Raw genomic sequence first — 20398 nt, 5'->3', positions numbered from 1 at the left:
ACACGACTGAACGACTGAACAACAACAACAACAACAACAACAATCCTTTCCTTCCTCCAGAGGATAACTGGTGTGCATGGGGTTTCCCCATCGTATTTGCACAACAATCCTGTAAGGTGGATTGGAATGAACCATAACAACTAGTCGAAAATCATAACGGAAGCTTCATGGCTGGGTAAGAATCTGAACCGAGCTCTCTCTTTCTCCCCCACCTCCCCACACTAAATTCAGCACTCAGGCTCTGCTGCAGGCCTGAAAAGAACATACACAAATATTTGAAATTGGCCAGCACTCTGAACCTCATTGCTTAGGTTCTGAATGTGGCCCTTCAAGGGACTCAGAGGGAGCCATCCTATTCCATCCCTTCAACGTTCACAGAGTTCGTGCCAATGACTTGCCTGACCCAGCAGCCCTCTCTCTGTCAAGAGAGGGAGAGAGGAAGGCCAAACTCACCACCCTTCATGTAAGTTCTCTCCTTCTCTTTGATCTCAGTGGTCACCTGGTTGGTCTTCTCCAAGTACTGAAGTATAAAGATGTTGGGAACAAACTTGGCCATGTTTTGCTCACCACAGCCAAAGGGCTTCTGAAGCAGCTGGTCTACATTTTGTAGTGCAGCACCCGTAATGTCTCCTGAAAATGGACAAAATGGAGGAAGAAAAGAGGAGAGTCCTTCTTCCAAACAACTGTGGAGAATCCAGAAACAGTAACCTGGGACACAAAGTCATGTTAAGTGCTCAGGAAGCCCTTGTGGAACTAGATCCAGCATGGTCAGGGCAAATGGGTCTGGTGTCAGCGCATGGCATCCTTGAGCAGTTGCCAGGGAACACTGCCGCCCCCCCCTTCACAGGTCTCACCACTGAGGCCTGACCTGGGCCCTCCTTTAAAGCACCTTTTGGGTGCTAGGCGGCTGGGTGCCACCATTACAATTTCCCACAGTGCCCCAGAGTGACACTCTGTTGCGGGGCAGGGAATTGTTTTTCTTCTACTGGGGCGGGGGGGATGACAGCACTGCAATAGCAGGGTCTCCCCCAATGAATACGCATTTGTTTAATGAGAAGAGTGCAACGAGGGGCGCAGGATTCTCAGTCAGGGGCCCTCTTCATAAACAAGTATAGGTCGGGGCAGGGCCTGCCACCATGACCTCAATCGGTCAGAATGGCTGTAAGGAAGCCTCTTCTGTCAGGGGGCCAGGGATGGGCGGTTGCCCTGGCCATTCTTGGCCAAGAGGCGGTTTCCTCACCGATGGCAGAGACGGTGGCTCGGCCAGAATCCTTCACCACAGCTTCAGGCAGCTCCAGGGAAACGTCATCCAGCACTGGGTCCCCTGTGAGGAGATCACACCCAGGAATTCATACACATTATTTCACTCATCTGGTTGCTGTAGCTCATATCTTCACAGAGCTTTTTCCCAAGTGCTCTGAGCATGAAGCCTTCTAGTCACCGTGCCAAGCAGGACAGTGTGGTCCCACGCGGCCAATGGGGAGCAGAGGCTGAGCGACAGTGGCTAGCCGAAGGCTGCCCCGTGTGAGGACTGAACCAGGAGCCTGCTGGCTCAGAGAGCATGCTCATAACCACTCCGTTCTTTCGCTCACATCTCCTTCCCTCCCTACCAGGCAGGGAGCTCCTTTTGTGCCTCGTGCACCGTGCTGGTGCCCTGAGAAGGGCTCTGTCCCCAGCTAAAGGGACTCTCCATGCCCTCCCCAAACTGTGTTCTCTGGAGGCCCTGTGCAAGGGATGCAGCCCAACCATACCTGAAGAGCAGAGGAATGCATTGTGGGTCTCCTCTTCGAGGACGCCTTCCGGCTGTGGGAGGAAGAGCAGTTCGTGGGTGTCTCTCTCACGAGAATCCCACTCCACACTCTGCCCGGCTCCACAAATGTGCTTTCTCAATGCCAGGCCTTCTGGCTGAGCACAGCTCTGCCTTGGCCAAAGAAGAGGAGCCATCTTCCTGGCTGACCAGGCCTTAGCCCCAGAAACACAGAGGCCACGTGAAAATCCAAAGGCACTCTCCTTCCCCAAGCTGCCAGCTGCAGGCCTCGAGGGAAAACAATCCAGCACAAGCCCTGTATGAGAGATCCGCATTCCTGGGACAGTTGGTGGCGCTTGACAGCTGTGAGCCAGAGTTACCTCACCCGCTGCTGACCACACTGACCTTGACAAGCAGGGGCTTTACCACCGTGTCTGACCGGCCTCGGGTCGGGGTCACGGAGATCTGGTTGCCGCACAGCTCGCGCGTCTCTTCGGCCTCCGTGGTTACCGTGAGGTTGACATGCCCTACAGGAATGAGCACGGGCTGGGGATCAGCGAGCGCCAGGCTCTCAGGCAAGCGTTCCGCATGAGCGTGAGCGGCTGCTTGTGCCTGTTGGGACAGGGCCCCGTGCAGCGTCACTCCCACCAGTCAGTGCGTGAGGCCTCCTCTGCCAAGGCCACCACGCCGCCTCTCCGCAGAACAGATGGAACGGACACAGCAGCAGATGTCCAGAGGGAACGGGCCCGAGAATGGACATGGGGCACAGAGGGCTGGGTGCCACTTCAATGGACTCCGAACACACACACACAGACGTATGTATGCACACGCACGCATACACAGACACACACACACACACACACTACAGCCCCCAGTAATGCAAGCATTTGCATTAGCAGACGTCGGGAAGGGGACACATCCTGGCTGGGGAGGAAACCCACCTGTGCCTCACCCCCTTCCAGCAGCGCTGAGTGCTCATGGACAGCAAGGTATTTGGGGAAGGAAGGAGGAGACCCTAGGAGGCCTCGACATCACAGGCCTACCCGCCCACCCTGCCCCACTTCCTCGGGCGCCTCAGACTCACCCAGCTGGGTAGCTGTCACATTCCAGGAGAAGGTCTTGGCCTCATCAGCACAGAGGCAGGTGGTGAACCGGCACTCTGGGCATGACTTCACCTCCACGTCTTGAGACTCCAGCAGGTTGACTCTCACCTGGATGATGCCGAGAAGGAATACACACATGATACGGGCAAGGCGGCGGGTGCAGAGCAAGTGGCAGCCATTCGGGGAAGGACTGACGTGGGTGTGTGCAAGGATCCATACTGAGAACCAGGCGCCCGTGACTGGGGTTGCCACAGCTAGTAGAAACAGGAGGAGGCTGGGTAGTGTGGAGTCGGGCCCAGTAAAATCTCACTGGGCAGGCTTTCCTCTCACTCACTGAGCACCACAGCTGAGTCGGGAAGGGATTTCTCCCCCGGTCAGATTGGCAACAAACCCTCTAGGGGATTTGGTCTTGCAAGGATGATTTGGCTCTCTCACACAACCCCTGGGGGCTTGAGGTCTCTGCAAGCACCCTGAGCCATTCTGCTACCCACTGCTTGTGGCACATTGTGGTCTATGTTATATGGGTTAATCTGTGGGTAAGAGGAGTGGAGATGGCAGATGGACACCCTATACATGAGCAGGGGCTCTATGGCCATGTTATATATATCGGAGGGAGACAAAACCTCTCCTGAGATAGAGATGGAACAGAGGGACAGGAAGGAGAAGTGCCTTGCACTTCCCACTCTCCACACTTCAGGGTCACAACCCACTGAAGTGGTTGTATTTTAGTCCATGGCAGGTTATGGACAGGGAGCTTTGGCATTTCCTTGTGCAGAGGAATGTGGATGCTTCAGAGAAGTGCAGACACAGGAAGGACAGGACGAGTGTACAGTCCCTTGGCTTCCACCTCCATCTTCTCCAAAGCTGATCATAGGATTTCCTTTCTCTCTTTTTCTGGCTACACAGAAGCTTTTTGCGTGTTCTAAATGGGCACTCACCTGGATACAGTCCTTGAGGTAATTGAAGACAATGGCCTTTAGCTGCAGTGTCTCTCCACGGACCACAGAATATGGCAGCACCAGGTCAACAAAGAATGGCTTGAAAACCCTGAGCGTGGCTGGTCGGGAGAGTCCAAAGCCAATGTCTGCCACACAGAACACATCTGCATTCCAGTCTGTGATTGTGTCTGGGACTGTGACTGAGTGAGTTGCCTTCCCTTCCTCACTGAAGAAAAGGAAGAGAGTTGATCCCTGAGTGACAAGATAACTGGAGACCAGAGGGCTTCACCACTAAGGCAAAACCAGCATTCAGCCAATGTAATCAGAATATAAGAGTGGCTAGTCAAAGGACCATACAATTAAGTCTGAGTTTCACCAAGTTTCTAATTCTGCTGTAGGTTTTAGTCAGAGTGGCTGGACTGGGAAATTACAGTATACGCTTTTTTCCTGTGTCATTGGTGCTCATGAAAATGACTCTAAGCATTTATATTGTGAGCCTCAAATATTAGTTGCATGAATGTTTTATTTTAAGCACATAAATCAGGATGGTGACATATGAGGGCAGGATTTAACTCTTTACCCCAGCATGGCCCCAATCTGGATCCCCCCTCCACAACAGCTATTTGCATTGGGATGGAAGCTCCCATTGCTACTGATGCAAAAAGCAGCTATAGAGGGCCCAATCCAGGGTAGGACCACAGTGTGTATGGGTGTTAAATCTCTTCATCCTTTTGCAGCAGTCTGAAGTCAAATCCCCTCTCCCAGCTGCTATTAAATAAATACAGCTATGCAATTACTAATTGTTTTGCCCCTTAATGAGTCCAACCACTGTCACACAGTCCATGAGCCACCTACTCTAGGAAAACAGAGGGATAAGGTAACAAAATACAAAAATGACCACCAGTCAAGGATTAGTTTATTTCCCTCCTCTTCTAAAGGCAACTCTACACTACAACTTTCTGGGCATATCACATCTAAGCTTAAGTGATCTAACCCACATTGGGTCAAGAGGAACTTCTGGGAATTGGCATAGGCACTTCTGGAACCCTACTTGCATGCGTGCATGATTCAAGGGAGCTTTACAAGGGGATAATGTTTTGCAATGCAAAAACAAAAGTGACTGGGCAGAAAAATCCCAAGACATCCTTGTGCTTAACCTTCATATTCACCATTTATAGATTGAGCCATTCTCTTTTTGTGGTTTATTTTAAGGATGATTGGGACCTCATGACCTAATTCAGCCTGGTGCCCTCCAGACGTTTTGGCCTTCAACTCCCTCCACTCCCAGCCAGCATGGCCGATAGTCAGGGTTGCTGGGAGTTGTAGGCCAAAACATCTGGAGGGCACCAGGTTGGAGAAGGCTGGAAAACTAGAGTAATTACTGATCAGGCCTTCACACTCAGAAACAGGCAAAGGTCTTGGCAACATCTGGGCCCAAGCCTACCTCAGTCACATCATGGCCTCTGAGTGCTGCACCTGTTCCAGTATAGATGTAGCCCTCTATGCTATCCCAAGTCCAGCTGAAAGAATGCTGGCCATACATCAAGTGAAGGAAGAGCCCTCAGGTGGCCTTTGGGCTAAGGGCCAGGATTTATTTATTTGCCTTTCAGTCTTACAAGGATATTCCCAGGGCAGCTTCCAAATCCAAACAAGATTAGAAAACAGTCATAGTATCATAATAATTAAAACAGCCTGTTATGAGGATAAATGTATGGCATTGGCCAGATTTCAATGAAATTTGAGAAAAACAGAAAAATGCAGGTTTGAAATCTTAATGCCGATTATTTGACACCCACATACATGACAAATACAGTATTAAACTAATGCAACCTGAGTGGTTAAAAAAGAACAGAAAAAAGGCAATAGCTACCATAACATGTTTTTACATGACTTCCAACAGAAACAGAAATGAAACAATAGTTAAACATGGCCCTGGTTTAAGCCCATCATCACTATAATGATGAGAGGAAATGAGAAAAATAGGCTACTTGACTGGAATTGATATTCTCAGTTCCATGACCCATGTCTGTTCTCAGTCTCTCATCTTCATCAGAAGAGTTTAGGATGGCAGCCACCGATTTGTTGGAAAGTTTGGTGTGACTTTTAACAGCAGAGCAGTCACACCAAACACAGAGTAACAGCAGAATCACTTTTTATAGAAAAAGCGTGGCAACACAGCATTTAGTACTGGAGGCAATAAATACAGGCTACAGCAAGTTTAAAAGAAGTTCCAATTAACTTACTTTATTAGTGCTTTTATACACATCATCAGAGAAGGCTATGTAATCCTGTTTTACTACAAGCATCCTGTAAAGCTGGTGTTATAGAAATTTCAGTTGTAGTATGTCTGTTATCCCATGATTTTATAAGCTAGGCTATGTCTGTTTTACCTCAGTGTGAGACTGCCATGCTAAACAAAGACACAGCGCCTTATCAGAGACTCAGGAATGCCAAGAATGTGTTTACTAGAGTACAAGGCTACCTCTCTGCGCATGCCTAGGTATGTCAAAGGTGCTGCCTGTCTTCTGTTTCCCTCTCAGCTAGACAAAGAGATTAGTACAGCGCAAGCGTAAGACAGCCCCCAAAGGTCTTGCCTATATAAACTTTTGGATCACATCACTTGACTGTGACCTTTGTTGGAGTGTTGGCCCCAAGGGTTGCCTTATTCTGCAGAATAAAATCGTGTTGGACCAGATCTCTGCCTCCTCTCGTTCTTGGTAAACAAATTGGAAAGTCTACCAGGGAAAAGAACACAATTTTTGTAACACTGGGTGTGCGAGTGTAATTAAGCGAAGGCATGAAATACAGTTACTTGCTTCCTTTCTAGAAGGAGCACACAGGAGCAGAGGCAAGAGGTGGAAGAAGGAAGAGGAAGGGGAGGGAGTAGGAAAAGGAAATGATCAAGCTACAGGACAGCCTGGACTTTTTTGACTAAAGAGCAAAATAAACTTTTTTAAAATCAATAAATCGCCATCTGGAAATGGTGGGAATGGCAGAGAAGGCTTAATTTGTTGCCCGAAGGCCTCAAGGCACACAGAAGGCATCACCAAGCCAAAGCTTAGAGGCCTGTGGGCAGAAATGGATCCATTTTGGATGATATCAGACAAATGCAGGCCTCGTGAACCAGCATCATCTGCATTTATTTGAGGAGCAATGATCTGAAGTATAGTCCTCCTATGAGAAGCCAAACCTTTGTTGACTGTGGCATACTGTGTACTACAATTGATCATCTTGCCCCAGCCAGGTCCCACGTGCTCTTGGCACATGACCCTGGGCCTTTGCTCTCTGAAGAACTTAGGTTAGAGAGGGCACAAGTTCGCCGCCTGGAGAGACGGTATAGGAAAGGAGAGGAACGTGTTGTTACGGGGTATACTGCAGCATTAAAGGACTATTTTAGTAATGTGGAGGCGGTGACGCAACTGTTCTATCAGGCCACCATCGCTGCTCAGGCTCCTACTCCCTGCCAGCTCTTCAGAACTTCTAAGGGGCTATTGTGCACAGCCTCTTTGTCTGATCCTCCTGGTTCTCCGGTGCTTTCAGCAGCGGAGCTGGGGGAGTATTTTGTGAATAGGGCGGCAATGATATCTGTCACGTTTCCAGCTGGTGCTTTTCCTCCTCTCCTTCCTGTCTCTTACCCTCCAGGTGGCTTTGAGTTCGCTGAGGATACTGAGGATCAAGTTTCCCATATCATCCTCACCACCCCGCTTACTACCTGTTCTTTTAATCCCTTTCCTTCATCTCTTTACACTATGCTCTGTCCTCCTCTTCTGACTTTTTGACTCATCTGGTGAATTGCTCTCTTTCCACTGGTAGTTTCCCTGGTTTGCTTAAGCGTGCTCGTTTGTCCCTTTTTGAAGAAACTTTCTTTGGATCCGTCTGCTTGTGCAAGCTATCATCCTGTCTCACTTCTACCTTTTCTGTCTAAAATCCTGGAAAGAGAAGTCCTCTCTCAGTTGGCACCTTTTCTAGTTCTTCATAATTTTATTGCCCCTTTTCAGTCAGGGTTTCAGGCTGGACACTCAACAGAGATGGTGTTATCTCATGTCTTGAATGATGTATCTTGGCCAAGTCCCAATGCCATACATCTGTGCTGGTGCTGCTGGATCTTTCAGCAGCATTTGATACTTTAGACCACAGGATACTTTTGGCTCAATTGGCATCTCTGGGCATTGTGGGAGTTTTTCTTTCCTGGTTAACTTCGTTTTTGTCAAATTGTTCTTTTTCAGTTTATTTTTCTGGCATTGTTTCAGACCCTTTTTTGTTCACAGTTGGGGTGCCTCAAGGGTCCGTCCTTGGACTTTTTCTTTTTTCTCTCTATACCCTTCCTTTGGGCTCCCTTATTTCTGATTGTGGTTTTCAGCATCATATATATGCCGATGATACCCAGGTTTATCCGTCCTTTGACCAGCTTGGGGAGAGAGAGCGGGCATCAGTGGGAGATTGTTTGCTACAGATTTCGTCATGGATGTCTGCCCACTGTCTCAGGTTGAATGTGGACAAAACTGAAATCTTGATTTTCCACCCTGATCATCCTTCCCCTTTTCCTTTCTTACCTCCCTTTCGCCTTCAAGATATTCAGCTTGTCCCAGTCCTCATTGCCAGGGTCCTGGTGGTCCTGGTGGATGATCGTCTCTCGCTGTGCTCTTTTATTGAGAGCACAGCAAGGACTTGCAATTTCTACTTAATGAATATCCGCCGGATCCGCAGGTTCTTCTCTCAGGCAACTGCAGACATTCTGGCTTGGGCTTTAGTTGTTTCACATCTAGACTATTGCAATGGTCTTCTAGCAGGCCTCCCTCTTTCCTCTATCCGTCCATTAATCCGGGATCAGAACAATGCTGTCAGGACTGTTCTGGACCTTCCCCATTTTGTTCATACCACCTGTTATCATAGGGCATGGCACTGGCTTCCATTGAAGGCCAGGGCCCTTAACAAAATTTTGTTCTTGGCCTTTAAGGCCCTACGGTTGCATTGCCCAGCCTATCTATATTCTCTTCTGTCCTGGTATGTCCCAGGGCAGGCCACTAGATCCATGAACCAGGCTCTTCTGACCTGCTCTACTTCATGGATTGCGGTGTCCCGTTACCATGCGTTCCAGGACCTTCTCCCACAGCTGTGGAATTCCCTCGCTCTACCATTACGGTTAATTGAGAGTTTGGAGGTGTTTAAGAAAGGTTTGAAAACTCATTGTTTTGAGTAGGAGGGGAGTGGTGGGTTGTTTCTGAGGTAAAGTATGCTGATGGCTTTCATGTTTATTTGGGTTATTAAGACTATTGTTATTATATTGTATTTTTGAGCTAAGTTGTACTAGAATTATTGTAATTATGTATTTTAAATTGTCAAGTTATTCTTTTACATACAGCACTTTGTAACAAAGCATTTTATAAACAACAACAACAACAATGGGTGCATCCAGTAAATATAAACTAGCTTTCCCTAACCTGGGACCAATCTACACTTACGGGGGTTTTTGCTTCCAATGAGGTTTTACCGCCCGTCTTTCACACTACGCAGTACCCGCCTCTAATTGGAACCAGAATTTCCCGCTTCTGTGCTTTCAATACCCTGATATCTCGGTATTTCCCCTTAATGTGCTCTGATTTTCCGCTTTCTCTACCATATCTGGTCATAGTCCCCTCCCCTGCCTGTCCATATACAGCAGTGTTTGTATTTCCCTCCTGTCTAATCACAGCTCTTGACAGCCCCATGTCATCTTCCGGCTACTGATAACATAGCTTCCTCAGCACTCAATGTTTCCTCAGCAACAAGCAAAGGGCTGGATGTGTGCGCGCTTGTCTGATCTCGGAAGCTAAGCAGGGTTGGCCCCGGGCAGTAGTTGGATAGGCAACCGCCTGGGAATCAGGCTTCCTGCATTGAGAAGGGGATTGTTCTATCCCTTTAAATGAGACTAAGTTTTATCCCCTTCTACCCCCCTCTTTGGATTAAAAAAAAAAATTAAGGCGTTATCTTTGAAATATCATGGCTTCTCCGTGATTTATTTTTTAAAATCTGGTCGTTTCCCCCAAGGCCAGGAAAACATGCGGAAAATGACAAGCCTCTCCCGCGCCACTGCTGCGCGGTGGGCATGGGTGGAATCAGCAGAAACAGGAAGAGTTTCTGATCCTCCAATTAGAGTCGCCATCTTTAAGAGCAGGAAAACAGCACAGCGCTTGAGTGTGAACCGAGCTCGCGCATTTGATGAAGCACCGCAACGGGGAAAATGGCTGAGTGTGGATAATCATGTTTTAATGCGAGAGTGTTTAACCCGACAGGACACCGAATTCGTTGCGATGGCGGGCGCAATGTAGATCAGCCCCTGGTGTCTACAACTCCAAGCATCTCCAGCCAGCATCTCTGGCTGGGGGTTTGTTGGGAGTTGTAGTCCAACACATCTGGAGGACACCAGGTTAGGGAAGACTGATATAAGCACTCAAGCACAAATGGCCAGGCAGGGATTTCTCTGAAAGAATTCTGCCGATTGCATAAACTGGAGGAGTGTACGAATTCTTACACTGGAGCTAGGTATGGTCAAGGCAGAAGACTTCATGCTCATAAATGGCGTTTTGTTCCCTCCCAGCAGAGTTTTACTTACTTGACAGGGACCAGCTTCCAAACCCAGGTTTCTGGAAAGTATGTCCTGGGTTTGGCTTTCTCTTCCACCTTGGTGCCCGAATCAAGAGTTTGAAGTTTATTTTTAAGTGGATGAACAGTCAAATGAGTGGCACCACCAGGGGAGCCTGTGGGAAGCAGCAAAAATGCAAATCTGTCAGTAAAGTTGGGTCAGACACCACCAGCATGTTTGCAGACAGTGTAATAACGACAGGTGGCTACTGATAAGGACAGGTTACTTACTTGTAACTGTGGTTCTTTGAGTGGTCATCTGTGCATCGCACATATGGGCTCTGCGTGGAGCCTCGAACTGGGAAGCTTCCAAAGCTGAGAAAGTTTTGGCAGGAACCCTCCCCCACCATCCCAATGTGCATATCCTGGTGGGTTCCCGCCTATTCCCTTAGTTTGATGAGACCCAAGTGTGGCCTCGGAACCAAGAGAAGTATTTCACTTTGGTACCAGGAAAAAACGCAACAGCTGGGACGCTGAAGTGGGGGCAGTGGGTAGGTTGCAAATGCACAGTGACCACTCAAACAACCACAGTTACAGATAAGCAACCTGTCCTCCTTCTTCGTGGTCCCTGTGCATTACACATATGGGTGAGTAGCAAGCTCACTTACTGGAGGTGGGCTGGTGTCCTAATGTAACACTGACGAAAGAACAGCACAACCAAAAGAACAGTCTGCTCAAAACCTCACATCCAGGTGATAATGCCGCATGAACGTTGATGGGGTTGTCCAAGTAGCAGCCCAGCACAGCTCTGGAATGGAGACACCCCTATCAAATGCTATCGACATTGCCATGGCCCTAGTGGAGCATGCTGTTACTTGACCCAGATTTAGGTTTGCAAGCTGGTAGGCAAGGGTAATAGTTCGAGTGACTCAGGAGGCCAGTCTCTGAGACTACAGCGGGAGACCCTTTCTCCTTCCCCCATAACACATAAAAAGCCGTGAAGTTTTACAAAAATCTTCTGTTCTGGATTTATAGAAGGCCAATGCCCTTCTCATGTCCAAGGCATGCAATCTTGATTCAAACCCCAATGTTGGGGACGAAAAAAAGGGAGGTAGGATGATGTCTTGGTTAACATGAAAACCAAGAAACTACCTTTGGTAAGAACTGCACATCTGGGCAAAGTTTAAATTTATCTTTGTGGAAGACCATATAAGAATCATCCACTCTAAGGTCTGCTAACTCACTAGCCCGATGGGCAGAAGTTATCACCACTAAAAAGGCCACTTTCCATGATAACAGAAGGAAGTCCACCATCACTAGAGGCTCAAAAGGCTTAACTGTTAAAGCCTGAAGAACCACTGACAAACTCCCACTCAGGATCGGAGCTTTAACAGGAGGCCAAAGATTTCTTACTCCATGAAGGAGCTGCCAAGTATGAGGGTGTGAAAAAAACAGTAAAAGCCCCTATCGGAGCATGCAATGCTGAAATAGTTGCCAGGTAAACTTCAATAGATGAGGATTTAAGTCCCTTTTCAAATAAGGACAACAGGAACTGCAAAACTGGAGCAAGGGAACAGGTAACTGGGTCTAACCCTCTAGAAATCACAAATGCTATAAATTTATCCCATTTGAGGGCATAAGAACATCTGGTTGCTGGCTTCCTAGCCACCTCTAAGACTGTCTGGATCGGCTCCAAAAACTGCATCAGATCTAGCAACTTTGGCGCCTCCATGCCATTAACCGCAGCGTTCAGAGATTGGGATGTTGGATGCAGCCATCGTTCTGGTACAGGAGATTTGGTCTCACTGGGAGCTGAAGATATTGCCACCATCCCCATTGAAGTAATGGGGCGAACCATCCCTGACTTGGCCACTACGGGGTGATGATTATGTAGTGCGTGTTGTCGTCCAGAATCTTTAATAGCACCCAAGTTAGCAGCAGAAACGGCGGGAAAAGGAAGTAAAGTCCCTGGTTCCAACTCAGAAGGAAGGCATCCCCCAGTGAGGCTTGACATATGCCTGCTCTGCTGCAATAGTTGTCGCATACTCTGTTTCTCTCTGTTGCAAACAATTCTATTAGGGGCTCTCCCCATCGATTGAACAGGCTCTGTACAACTTTGGGATGGAGCTGCCATTCGTGCAATGCTCGATACAAGTGGCTTAGACGATCAGCTAGAACACTGTCAGATCCTGCAACATGCGCTGCTATTAGGGAAATTCCCTTCAGTATGCAGCACTCGAAGATGTCTAGCGTAAGCCTCAGTAGAGAGTGTGATTTTGTTCCCCCTTGCTTGTTCAGATAATAAACCACAGTTGTGTCGTCAGATGCAAGTTGCACAACCCTGCCGTAAACATCTACCTTGAAAGCCTTCACTGGCTTCTGGACTGCAAATGCTTGCCCCTTTCCAATTCCATCTAGAGACCTTGTACTTCGAGAAATCTGCAGGGTGCCTTCCATCCCAGTAGGGATGTGTCTACTGTAAGCAAACTTGAAGGTGGCGCTGAGTGGAAAGGCATTCCGGGAAGAAGATGATGGAGGGACATCTGCCATCGAAGCAACTCTCGAATCCTCCCGGGTAGCCAAAGGCGAGTGCGCCATGCATTGTCTGAGGGATCAAACACCCTGTTGAACCATAGCTGGAGGTGTCTCATTTGAAGACAGGCAAACAGGATCACTGCAGTCGTAGCTGCCATCAGTCCCAATAGCTTCTGGCCAGAAAAAGAGGTTACAGTATTAGAATAAAGGACTTCTACTAAGGCTACACATGCGTCTGCTCGATTTTGTGGGAGAAAAACGGGACCCTGACCAGAGTCCAGAATTGTGCCTATAAACTGAATGGTTTGCATCAGTTTCATGGAAGACTTCTGAATATTTATGTAGAGGTTGAGGGCATCTAAGAGATCGCAGGTGAGAGACACTGAGCAAAGAAGGCTCTGTCGCGAAGGTGCCACTAAGAGCCAATCATCAATGTAAGGAAAGAGAGTCGCTCCCTGTAACTGTAGGTGAGCACATACTAACGATGTCAGAGAAATCTGCCATGGACCCCAATGAGGCCAGATTCAATAGAATCCAGCCTCCGAAGTCCGTGGTGGAACAGCACAACTCACCTCTGTCTTCCTCTGGAAACGTCTGGGGCTGGATCCTCCTCGCAGCAATTCTGCGGGGCCACTGGCCAGCTCCGTAGCGCCAGTGATACGGCTGCCATTGCTATGCTGTATCACTGGCTGAGGGCTCACTCTGGACACAAATGGCGTCCACTATGCCATTTGCGGCCGTAAAGCTCTTAGATTAAGCCAAATGCAGCTGTAAATGGCTGCATTTAGCTTAAACTAAGGGCTTTATGGCCACAAATGGCATAAGCTATGCCATTTGTGTCTGTGGTTTTTCCCGCAATAGGCTAGCAGCAGCTAGGGAATTCTCCCATCCCTAGCACATGCCACTGCGATGCACTTCGTAAAGACTCTTGGTGCTGTGGAGAGACCGAAGGGGAGGACACGGAACTGGTATGCCTGTGTCCCAATGGCAAAACAGAGATAATGTTGACTTGACTTTTCAATCACTATGTGAAAATACGTGTCCTTGAGGTTGACTGATGCAACAGCGGTAGTATCGTGGTTGACATGGTCATATGGAATTTCTTCGATGTGATAAAGAAATTCACCTTCCACAGATCCAGGATGGAATGAAGCCCACCATCCCTCTTTGGTACGGTAAAGTATCAGGAATAAAACCCCCAGAGAAGTTGATGAGTTGGCACCGGTTGGATTGCACCCTTTTCCAGTAGCGAGGCTACCTCTGTTTCCAAAATATCTGATGGCGGTGTTGATTGGACCGTACTGAAGGGGGGAGGGTATCGATCTTGTATCCTCTGCTGATTATTGAGAGCACCCACGAATCTGACATGATCTGCACCCATGCTGGGAAAAAATGTGAAAGATGAGTCCCAAAAGTTTGAAGAGTTGCTGGTGGCTGAAGGCACATCGTCCATGAGTCAAAGACAATTCTTACCTCCAGGATCAGACTTGTGGTGAGTAGAATGGAATTTTGATGAAGTATACTGTCATCTCAACACAGAGGGATGCTGATTTTGCTGCTGCTTCTGATATCGCTCGCCAGGTTGCCTCTCTTGTTGGAAGAGACTTGAACAGGGTTGAGGATTGAGCAAGTCCCATCTTTTTGGCCGTAGTTTTTGCCTTTTGGACAGGATCCATAGCCTTGTTCATGATCACATTAAACAGACCTGCGCCATCAAAAGGGAGATCCTCAATATGGGATCTAGCTTCCTGAGACAAACACGCTGATCTAAGCCAGGCATGCCTCCGGAGAGCAACTGTGCCGATCATAGCTTTCACTCCGCAGTCCCACTGATGATGTGCAGTGTTGATCTGTTGCCTTGCCACTCAGGTCACTTCCGCCTGGAACACCCTGGTTAGTTCTCTCTGATCATCAGGTAAGTGGTCACAAAGCGATCCCATTTTTCCCCACAGGAACATTTGATACCTTGCCATCGTTGCCTGATAGTTAGCGACTTTGAGGCTCAAAGCTTCAGACAAATGAATCCTGTGGCCCACAAGGCCCAATCTGTGCCCCTCTTTATCCGCTGGAGTAGAATGCTGCTTGCGGGAATGACTGTGCCGATTCAACAATTACAGAGTTAGGGCGTGAATGCATGAACAAAAATTCAGTGTACTTTTCTAACACTCTGTACATCCTTTCCAGTCTTTCTGAAGTAGGCATCATAGATGCTAGGGTCTTCCATTATTATTTAGCAGTTTGTAGCAGCGCTGGTAAAAAAGGAATAGCAACAGGTATTGATGTCTCAACATTAACAACATCTAACACTGGGTTCTTCACATGTTTGACGGGTTGCTGTGTTTCTATTCCTAGAGACTGTGCCATTCTCAGGATTTTCTTGGGAAAATGGCCCAGGTTTTCCGACAGTGAAATAGGATCTTGTGATCCTACTGCTCCATCTGGAGATGAAACTGATGGAGCCACCGAAGAATACGAGGCAGAGTCAGACTGATCATCACTGGCAGCGGAGCGCGGTGACTTTTCTGGCCAAGAAGGCACGTCCTCCTCCTGCACTTCAGAATGTGCTGAACGAGTATCTTACGGAGCTACTGAAGGCTGCACCGCCCTCGGTGGCAATGGCGGTGGCATCTGCTGGAGTGGCTCTGGCGCAGCTGGCCGTCGAGACTGGGGCACCGCCTCTGGTGGAGGATGTGATAAGAATCGCAGTTGGAATGGATGTATGTCAGCATGGGTCTGTGTCTATACAGGGATAGAAATGATCTTCCTGTCTATGCCTCCAATCATCCCAATAGGAAGTAGGTCTGGGAGGGAGCGACCACTCTGAGCGCCTTTCCCAGTCCAACATTGGCGATTGAGATCAATGTTGAGGACGCAGCACATAAGCAGGATGCAGTCTACGGTCCCGAGGATAGTAGAATGATGACCTGGAATTGGGGGGCTCCTGGCATCAAGGTAAGTATGGAGGCAGTTGGAGAGTTAGATCCTGTTCCCTGTCACGGGGTGGAATGGAGTCTCTAATTTCACCTTCAGGTCAAGGCCATCTGTACAAGGTCGATTCTCAGTATTGACACATCCTTGATCTCAGGTCTCGGTACCAACACCTCAGATCTTGCCGGTATTGGTGAGTTTAACAACGGCGGCGGTGGAGGAAGGTCTTTTGGATGCTCCAAATGCAATTTTCTCTCATCTTTCCCCTTTTTCTTTTTCTCCGGGTCCACAGTCTTAGGCATTCGAGCCTTTTTTGACAACTTCTTTTGCCGTGAACAGTGTTAGGGATCTCCCCAGAGTAAGTGGCTTCTCCATCCTGCCCATGGCTAGAGTTGGCAGGGAGGGAGAGGAGTGGGGTTGCACTCTCTCTGTCCTCTCTACAGTGCAAGTCACATGCCCACCTTTCTTGGGAGTAGGCGTCTGTGCCACTGGAGTTTTAGGGGCTTCAACAGCAGCCAGCACCCTTTTCCAGAGTCCTGTTCGCCATCTATCACCCCAGTTTCTGGGGGCCTGTTTGGAGAATCCCTGGCAGAGCGGACACGCCTCTACTGCATGCCCCTCTCCCAGGCAAAAGGGCAAAGGGGGTGCCTGTCTGAGGGCGGCAACTTGCTCCCACACTGTGAGGACTTTTGAAAAGGCACCTTCAAAGCCATATGCCTTGAGGCGAAAAGCACATGTTCAATGGATCGCTCTCTCCTGAAAGGAAAAACAATACCGAAAATAAAATAAATCTGAAAGGATGAAAGAACGACAGGAGGAAGATATAGACAGAATAAAATCTCAGCAAGACCAAAAAATGCAGTCCTGTAATGGACCACGTTTCCTAACGAGGCACCACAGTCAGTGGTCAAAGAACTGAGGGAACAGGCAGGAACCCGCCAGGACACGCGCACTGGGACAGTGGGGGAGGGTTCCTGCCAAAACTTTCTCAGCTTTGGAAATTTCCCGAATTGAGGCTCCATGCAGGCACAGAGCCCATATGTGTGATGCACAGAGACCACGGAGAAGAAAGGAACTTGTCAACAGCAAATTTAAATGTCCAGTAATCACAGGGTGGCATCCAGGGGAGAGTTAGCAACAGGGAAGCAGCCTGGGCCAGCTGTAATGCTAAACCGTAGTTTAGTGTTACAGGAGTGAACCTACTCAAGCCTCAGGCTTGCATGCTCCTCCCTCCCCTTCCCTCCTGTAATCAGTTTTTGTGTAATGCATGGCAATGTCCTTGTATGGTTTTAGACCAGCCTTCCCCAACATGGTGCCACCCATCGGTGTTGGACTACAACTCACATCATCCCCAGCTAGCATGCTGGCTATAAAGGGTGGGAGGTGTAGTTCAGCATTTCTGGAGGGCACCACACCGAGGAAGGCTGTTTTAGATTGTGGCTAACCAAACAGGGGAGGGGCGCCACATGTGGCACAGGCAGTAGCAGTGTATGGCATTCCTGGGCTGAAGCATCGCAGACCATTGGCCTAGTTATGGCACCGCGTCAGACCTACACTCCTCCCTGCATCGTCAGTGCTTCGCAGACATATGCTTTTCAGCTCAGTAAATGACACCAGGGCCCTTGGGTGGGGAAGGCAGCAGGTGCAGTGTAGCATGTGCCAGCGCAGCACCATCGGATGCTTGACATGCATGGAAGGCTTGCCAGAAGAGCTGGCCACCCACACTGCTTTACATGTCTAATTAAGATCTTCCTATTCTGCCAAGATTCTGGAGAGAGGTGATGGTTGCAGATGAAAATTCTGGTCAGTTGCTTCTAGCTGTACCCATTAAAACTCTTTTGGTCCTTTATTGCTGTTGTTGCTGTTATTAAATCATGTAATTGGTTTAAAACTTTAGTGTGGTTTTACGATTGTCATGCACTATTGTGGATTTATAATTGTCATATGCTACTTTGCATATTTTCAAAAAGAAAAACAATATAAAAGTGTAAGTAAGTAAGTAAATGAATATATTTGTTTTTTCGTCATTATATACTTTGCAGTTTCTTCCTGAAAGTCAGACTTCTCTAACGAGGAGACTGCATTTCACCAGGATGCAATTGTCAAAGTTTTGTCCTTGGGAAAATCTTATTTCTCCCTTCAAATGCATTCACTGATATTGCATTTGCTTTGTGGAATGGGGCTGGTCATAAACTTCTATTGCTGGGGTCTCCAGTGTTGTGCCCGTGGGCAGCGTTGTGCCCACGGACACCACTCTTGCTGCCCACCAGGTTCCCTGCCCCTCCTGATTTTTATTTTATTTCTTATGATTTTTTAAAAAAGCAACATTTCCCCCCCACTGGGAGGTTGCCATGCTTCAAAGCAAAATGCTGCCCTCCAGCGCCATCTTTATTTGGATTCAAAAGAGTGGTTTTGCGTTTTGGAACTCCCACCTCTGCCTTGCACTTAGGTTCTTGAGCAAGTTCCTTTTCTTTTAGTCTCACCAGTTTGCCAGTTTACCTTCTGGGAAATGTGTGTTTTTGTGACCAGCCGTGCCCACCACAGAAGCCATTTTATGAATGGGCAAGCCCCTGAAGCCATTTTGTGAGAGTGCCCACAACACTTTCTCAAAATTCCAAATCTGGTAGTGTGTAACACAATCTCTGTGCTCCAGGCCTGAACCATTTTGTAAAGATTTCTTTGCATATTATTTCATATTTACATCTTTGTTTTAAAGTTGGACTCCAGGCTGGGATGATTCATTTAGTTATTTTTAATTCTTTGGAAGCTGCATGCTTCCTCCACCCCTACTGCTGCATTGGGGGAAACAGCAGCAAGGTTCTTTTCCCCGCAGCAAGTTACCCATTACTGGCACTGAAAAGAGACTTGTGGGAGTTTGGTGCAAAGGCTGGAATGCCGGAAACAGAAAATATGAGTGTGTCCCTCCATAATTTGAAGGTTATATGACAGAACCATCATTTCCCATGGTATGTACACTCATCCCATAATCATCTCTGCTCGCAGATTTTACGTGTTTGCATTTTGTAATGCTTCCAAAACCTGCAAAACCTGTTGGACTAGAGATGACACTGGGATCAAAGAAATAAGTACATCTAGTGCATCGAAGAGATAAGTACACCATCCCCAACCAGGTGCCCTCCAGATGTTCTGGGCTGCAACTCCTATCATCCCTGACCATTAGCCATGCTGGCTGGGGCTGATGGGAGATGTAGTCCAAAACATCTGGAGGGCACAGATTGGGGAAGGCTGATCTAGGGCAATGATGCTTCTGCCATCCCATTTTCAATTCTTCAATGTATTGTCTGTCTCCATCCAAGCGTTGCTTCCAGGCAGATGGCTCCTAGCACCACCAATTAGAAGGCATTGTGAAGCTATTCTGTCATTCCCTCCTTAACGGATTTTCTGTGGTAAGAACAAAGATGGAAAAAGTGATAGGAAAACATTGGAACTAAAAATGGTATACATAATCTTCTGGACCCACCATAAAATTCTGTGAATGAGTCAAAACAATGGCGCAATAAATATCTTGTCTGGAAGCATTCCAGGATTCAGCTAAAACGAATGAAGACAGCAGTGGCTGAGGCTGATTATCTCCTTCCCTCCCCCTGTCCCTCCATTAAGGAAAGTACCAGCAAAGAAACAGCCAAATGATGGCTGCGATTCTCACCATCCACCATGGGCATTACACTGAAAACCCTTCTCTCATCAACGGGCGGCTCACAGGACAATGGCTTCTTAACTTTGGTGTTGGTTAAAAGTTTCATCCTCAGTTGCTGTAGAAATCAAGGAGAGCAGAAAAATGAGGGATGGAATGAGAACAAGATACTATGAAACAAAAGCTCTATGATGCAAGGACATTTGAATTTCTGAGTTGTGGTCCACCATATCAGAAGACCACCAGTTTGGAGAAGGCTGGTCTAGACTATACGTGCACATTGGGTAGAGAGCGGCGCGGGAAATCTGTGCACATAGTGAAGGATTTCTTGTTAGTTTCCTTTACAAGCTTTGCACTGCTGAACAGACAAACTGCTTTTCAGTTCAAATTTTAACTAAAAATTGGATTTCCCCTTCATCAAATAAATCTTCAGCATTTCCCCCACCCCTGCCGCCGCCGCCGCCGCCACCACCACTGCCTCCTCCTCCTCCTCTCTTCTCTTCTCTTCTCTTCTCTTCTCTTCTCTTTAAACATGATCTTGGGAACCATCTGAAAGTGCATTATGGGCTAATGGCCTGTAGGGATGCTTCCAGATGAGGAGTTTATTGTGCAATTGCCTTGCGTCATTAATGAAATTTTACGGGGGGTGGGCACATGCTGATGACATCAAGCTTCTCCACACTGAGGCTTTTTATCCCATGAGCTTCTGCTTCTAGATTCTTTGCCGGATTAAGCTTGGCCTTTTACATGCGCTTCCCCCCCAGCCCCGGTTTCCCCCTTTTACTGGCAGGTTTTATATGTTTCATTTACAGCCACTAGATGGCACTGTTGTTATAGTGCCACTTCCTCTTTACATGGTCAAATTCACACCAATTCAAACCGCTGCTTTTTATTAGTTCATTATTTCCATTTCAAATTAAGCTGCAGAAAT

General features: G+C 47.8%; 1 protein-coding gene across 1 annotated transcript in view; it reads right to left on the bottom strand.

Moving 5' to 3' along the window:
- The window catches only part of LOC146353035 (alpha-2-macroglobulin-like protein 1), a 95896-nt gene that overhangs the window by 20788 nt on the left and 54710 nt on the right, over window positions 1-20398 (bottom strand). The window contains exons 18-25 of the mRNA XM_084835508.1: window positions 19480-19585; window positions 10381-10525; window positions 3789-4014; window positions 2832-2958; window positions 2153-2274; window positions 1752-1803; window positions 1241-1324; window positions 454-630 (exon numbers count right to left, since the gene is read on the bottom strand). Coding sequence (XP_084691634.1) covers window positions 454-630; window positions 1241-1324; window positions 1752-1803; window positions 2153-2274; window positions 2832-2958; window positions 3789-4014; window positions 10381-10525; window positions 19480-19585 — 1039 coding nt within the window. The remainder of the gene's footprint in view (window positions 1-453; window positions 631-1240; window positions 1325-1751; window positions 1804-2152; window positions 2275-2831; window positions 2959-3788; window positions 4015-10380; window positions 10526-19479; window positions 19586-20398) is intronic.

This window comes from Heloderma suspectum, chromosome 2, assembly GCF_057233095.1.
Source record: "Heloderma suspectum isolate Gila_16-S chromosome 2, 16-S_ref, whole genome shotgun sequence".
Classification (NCBI taxonomy): Eukaryota; Metazoa; Chordata; class Lepidosauria; order Squamata; family Helodermatidae; genus Heloderma; species Heloderma suspectum.
The sequence above is the reverse complement of the archived record's forward strand: the minus strand, read 5'-3'. Positions and strand labels throughout refer to the sequence as shown.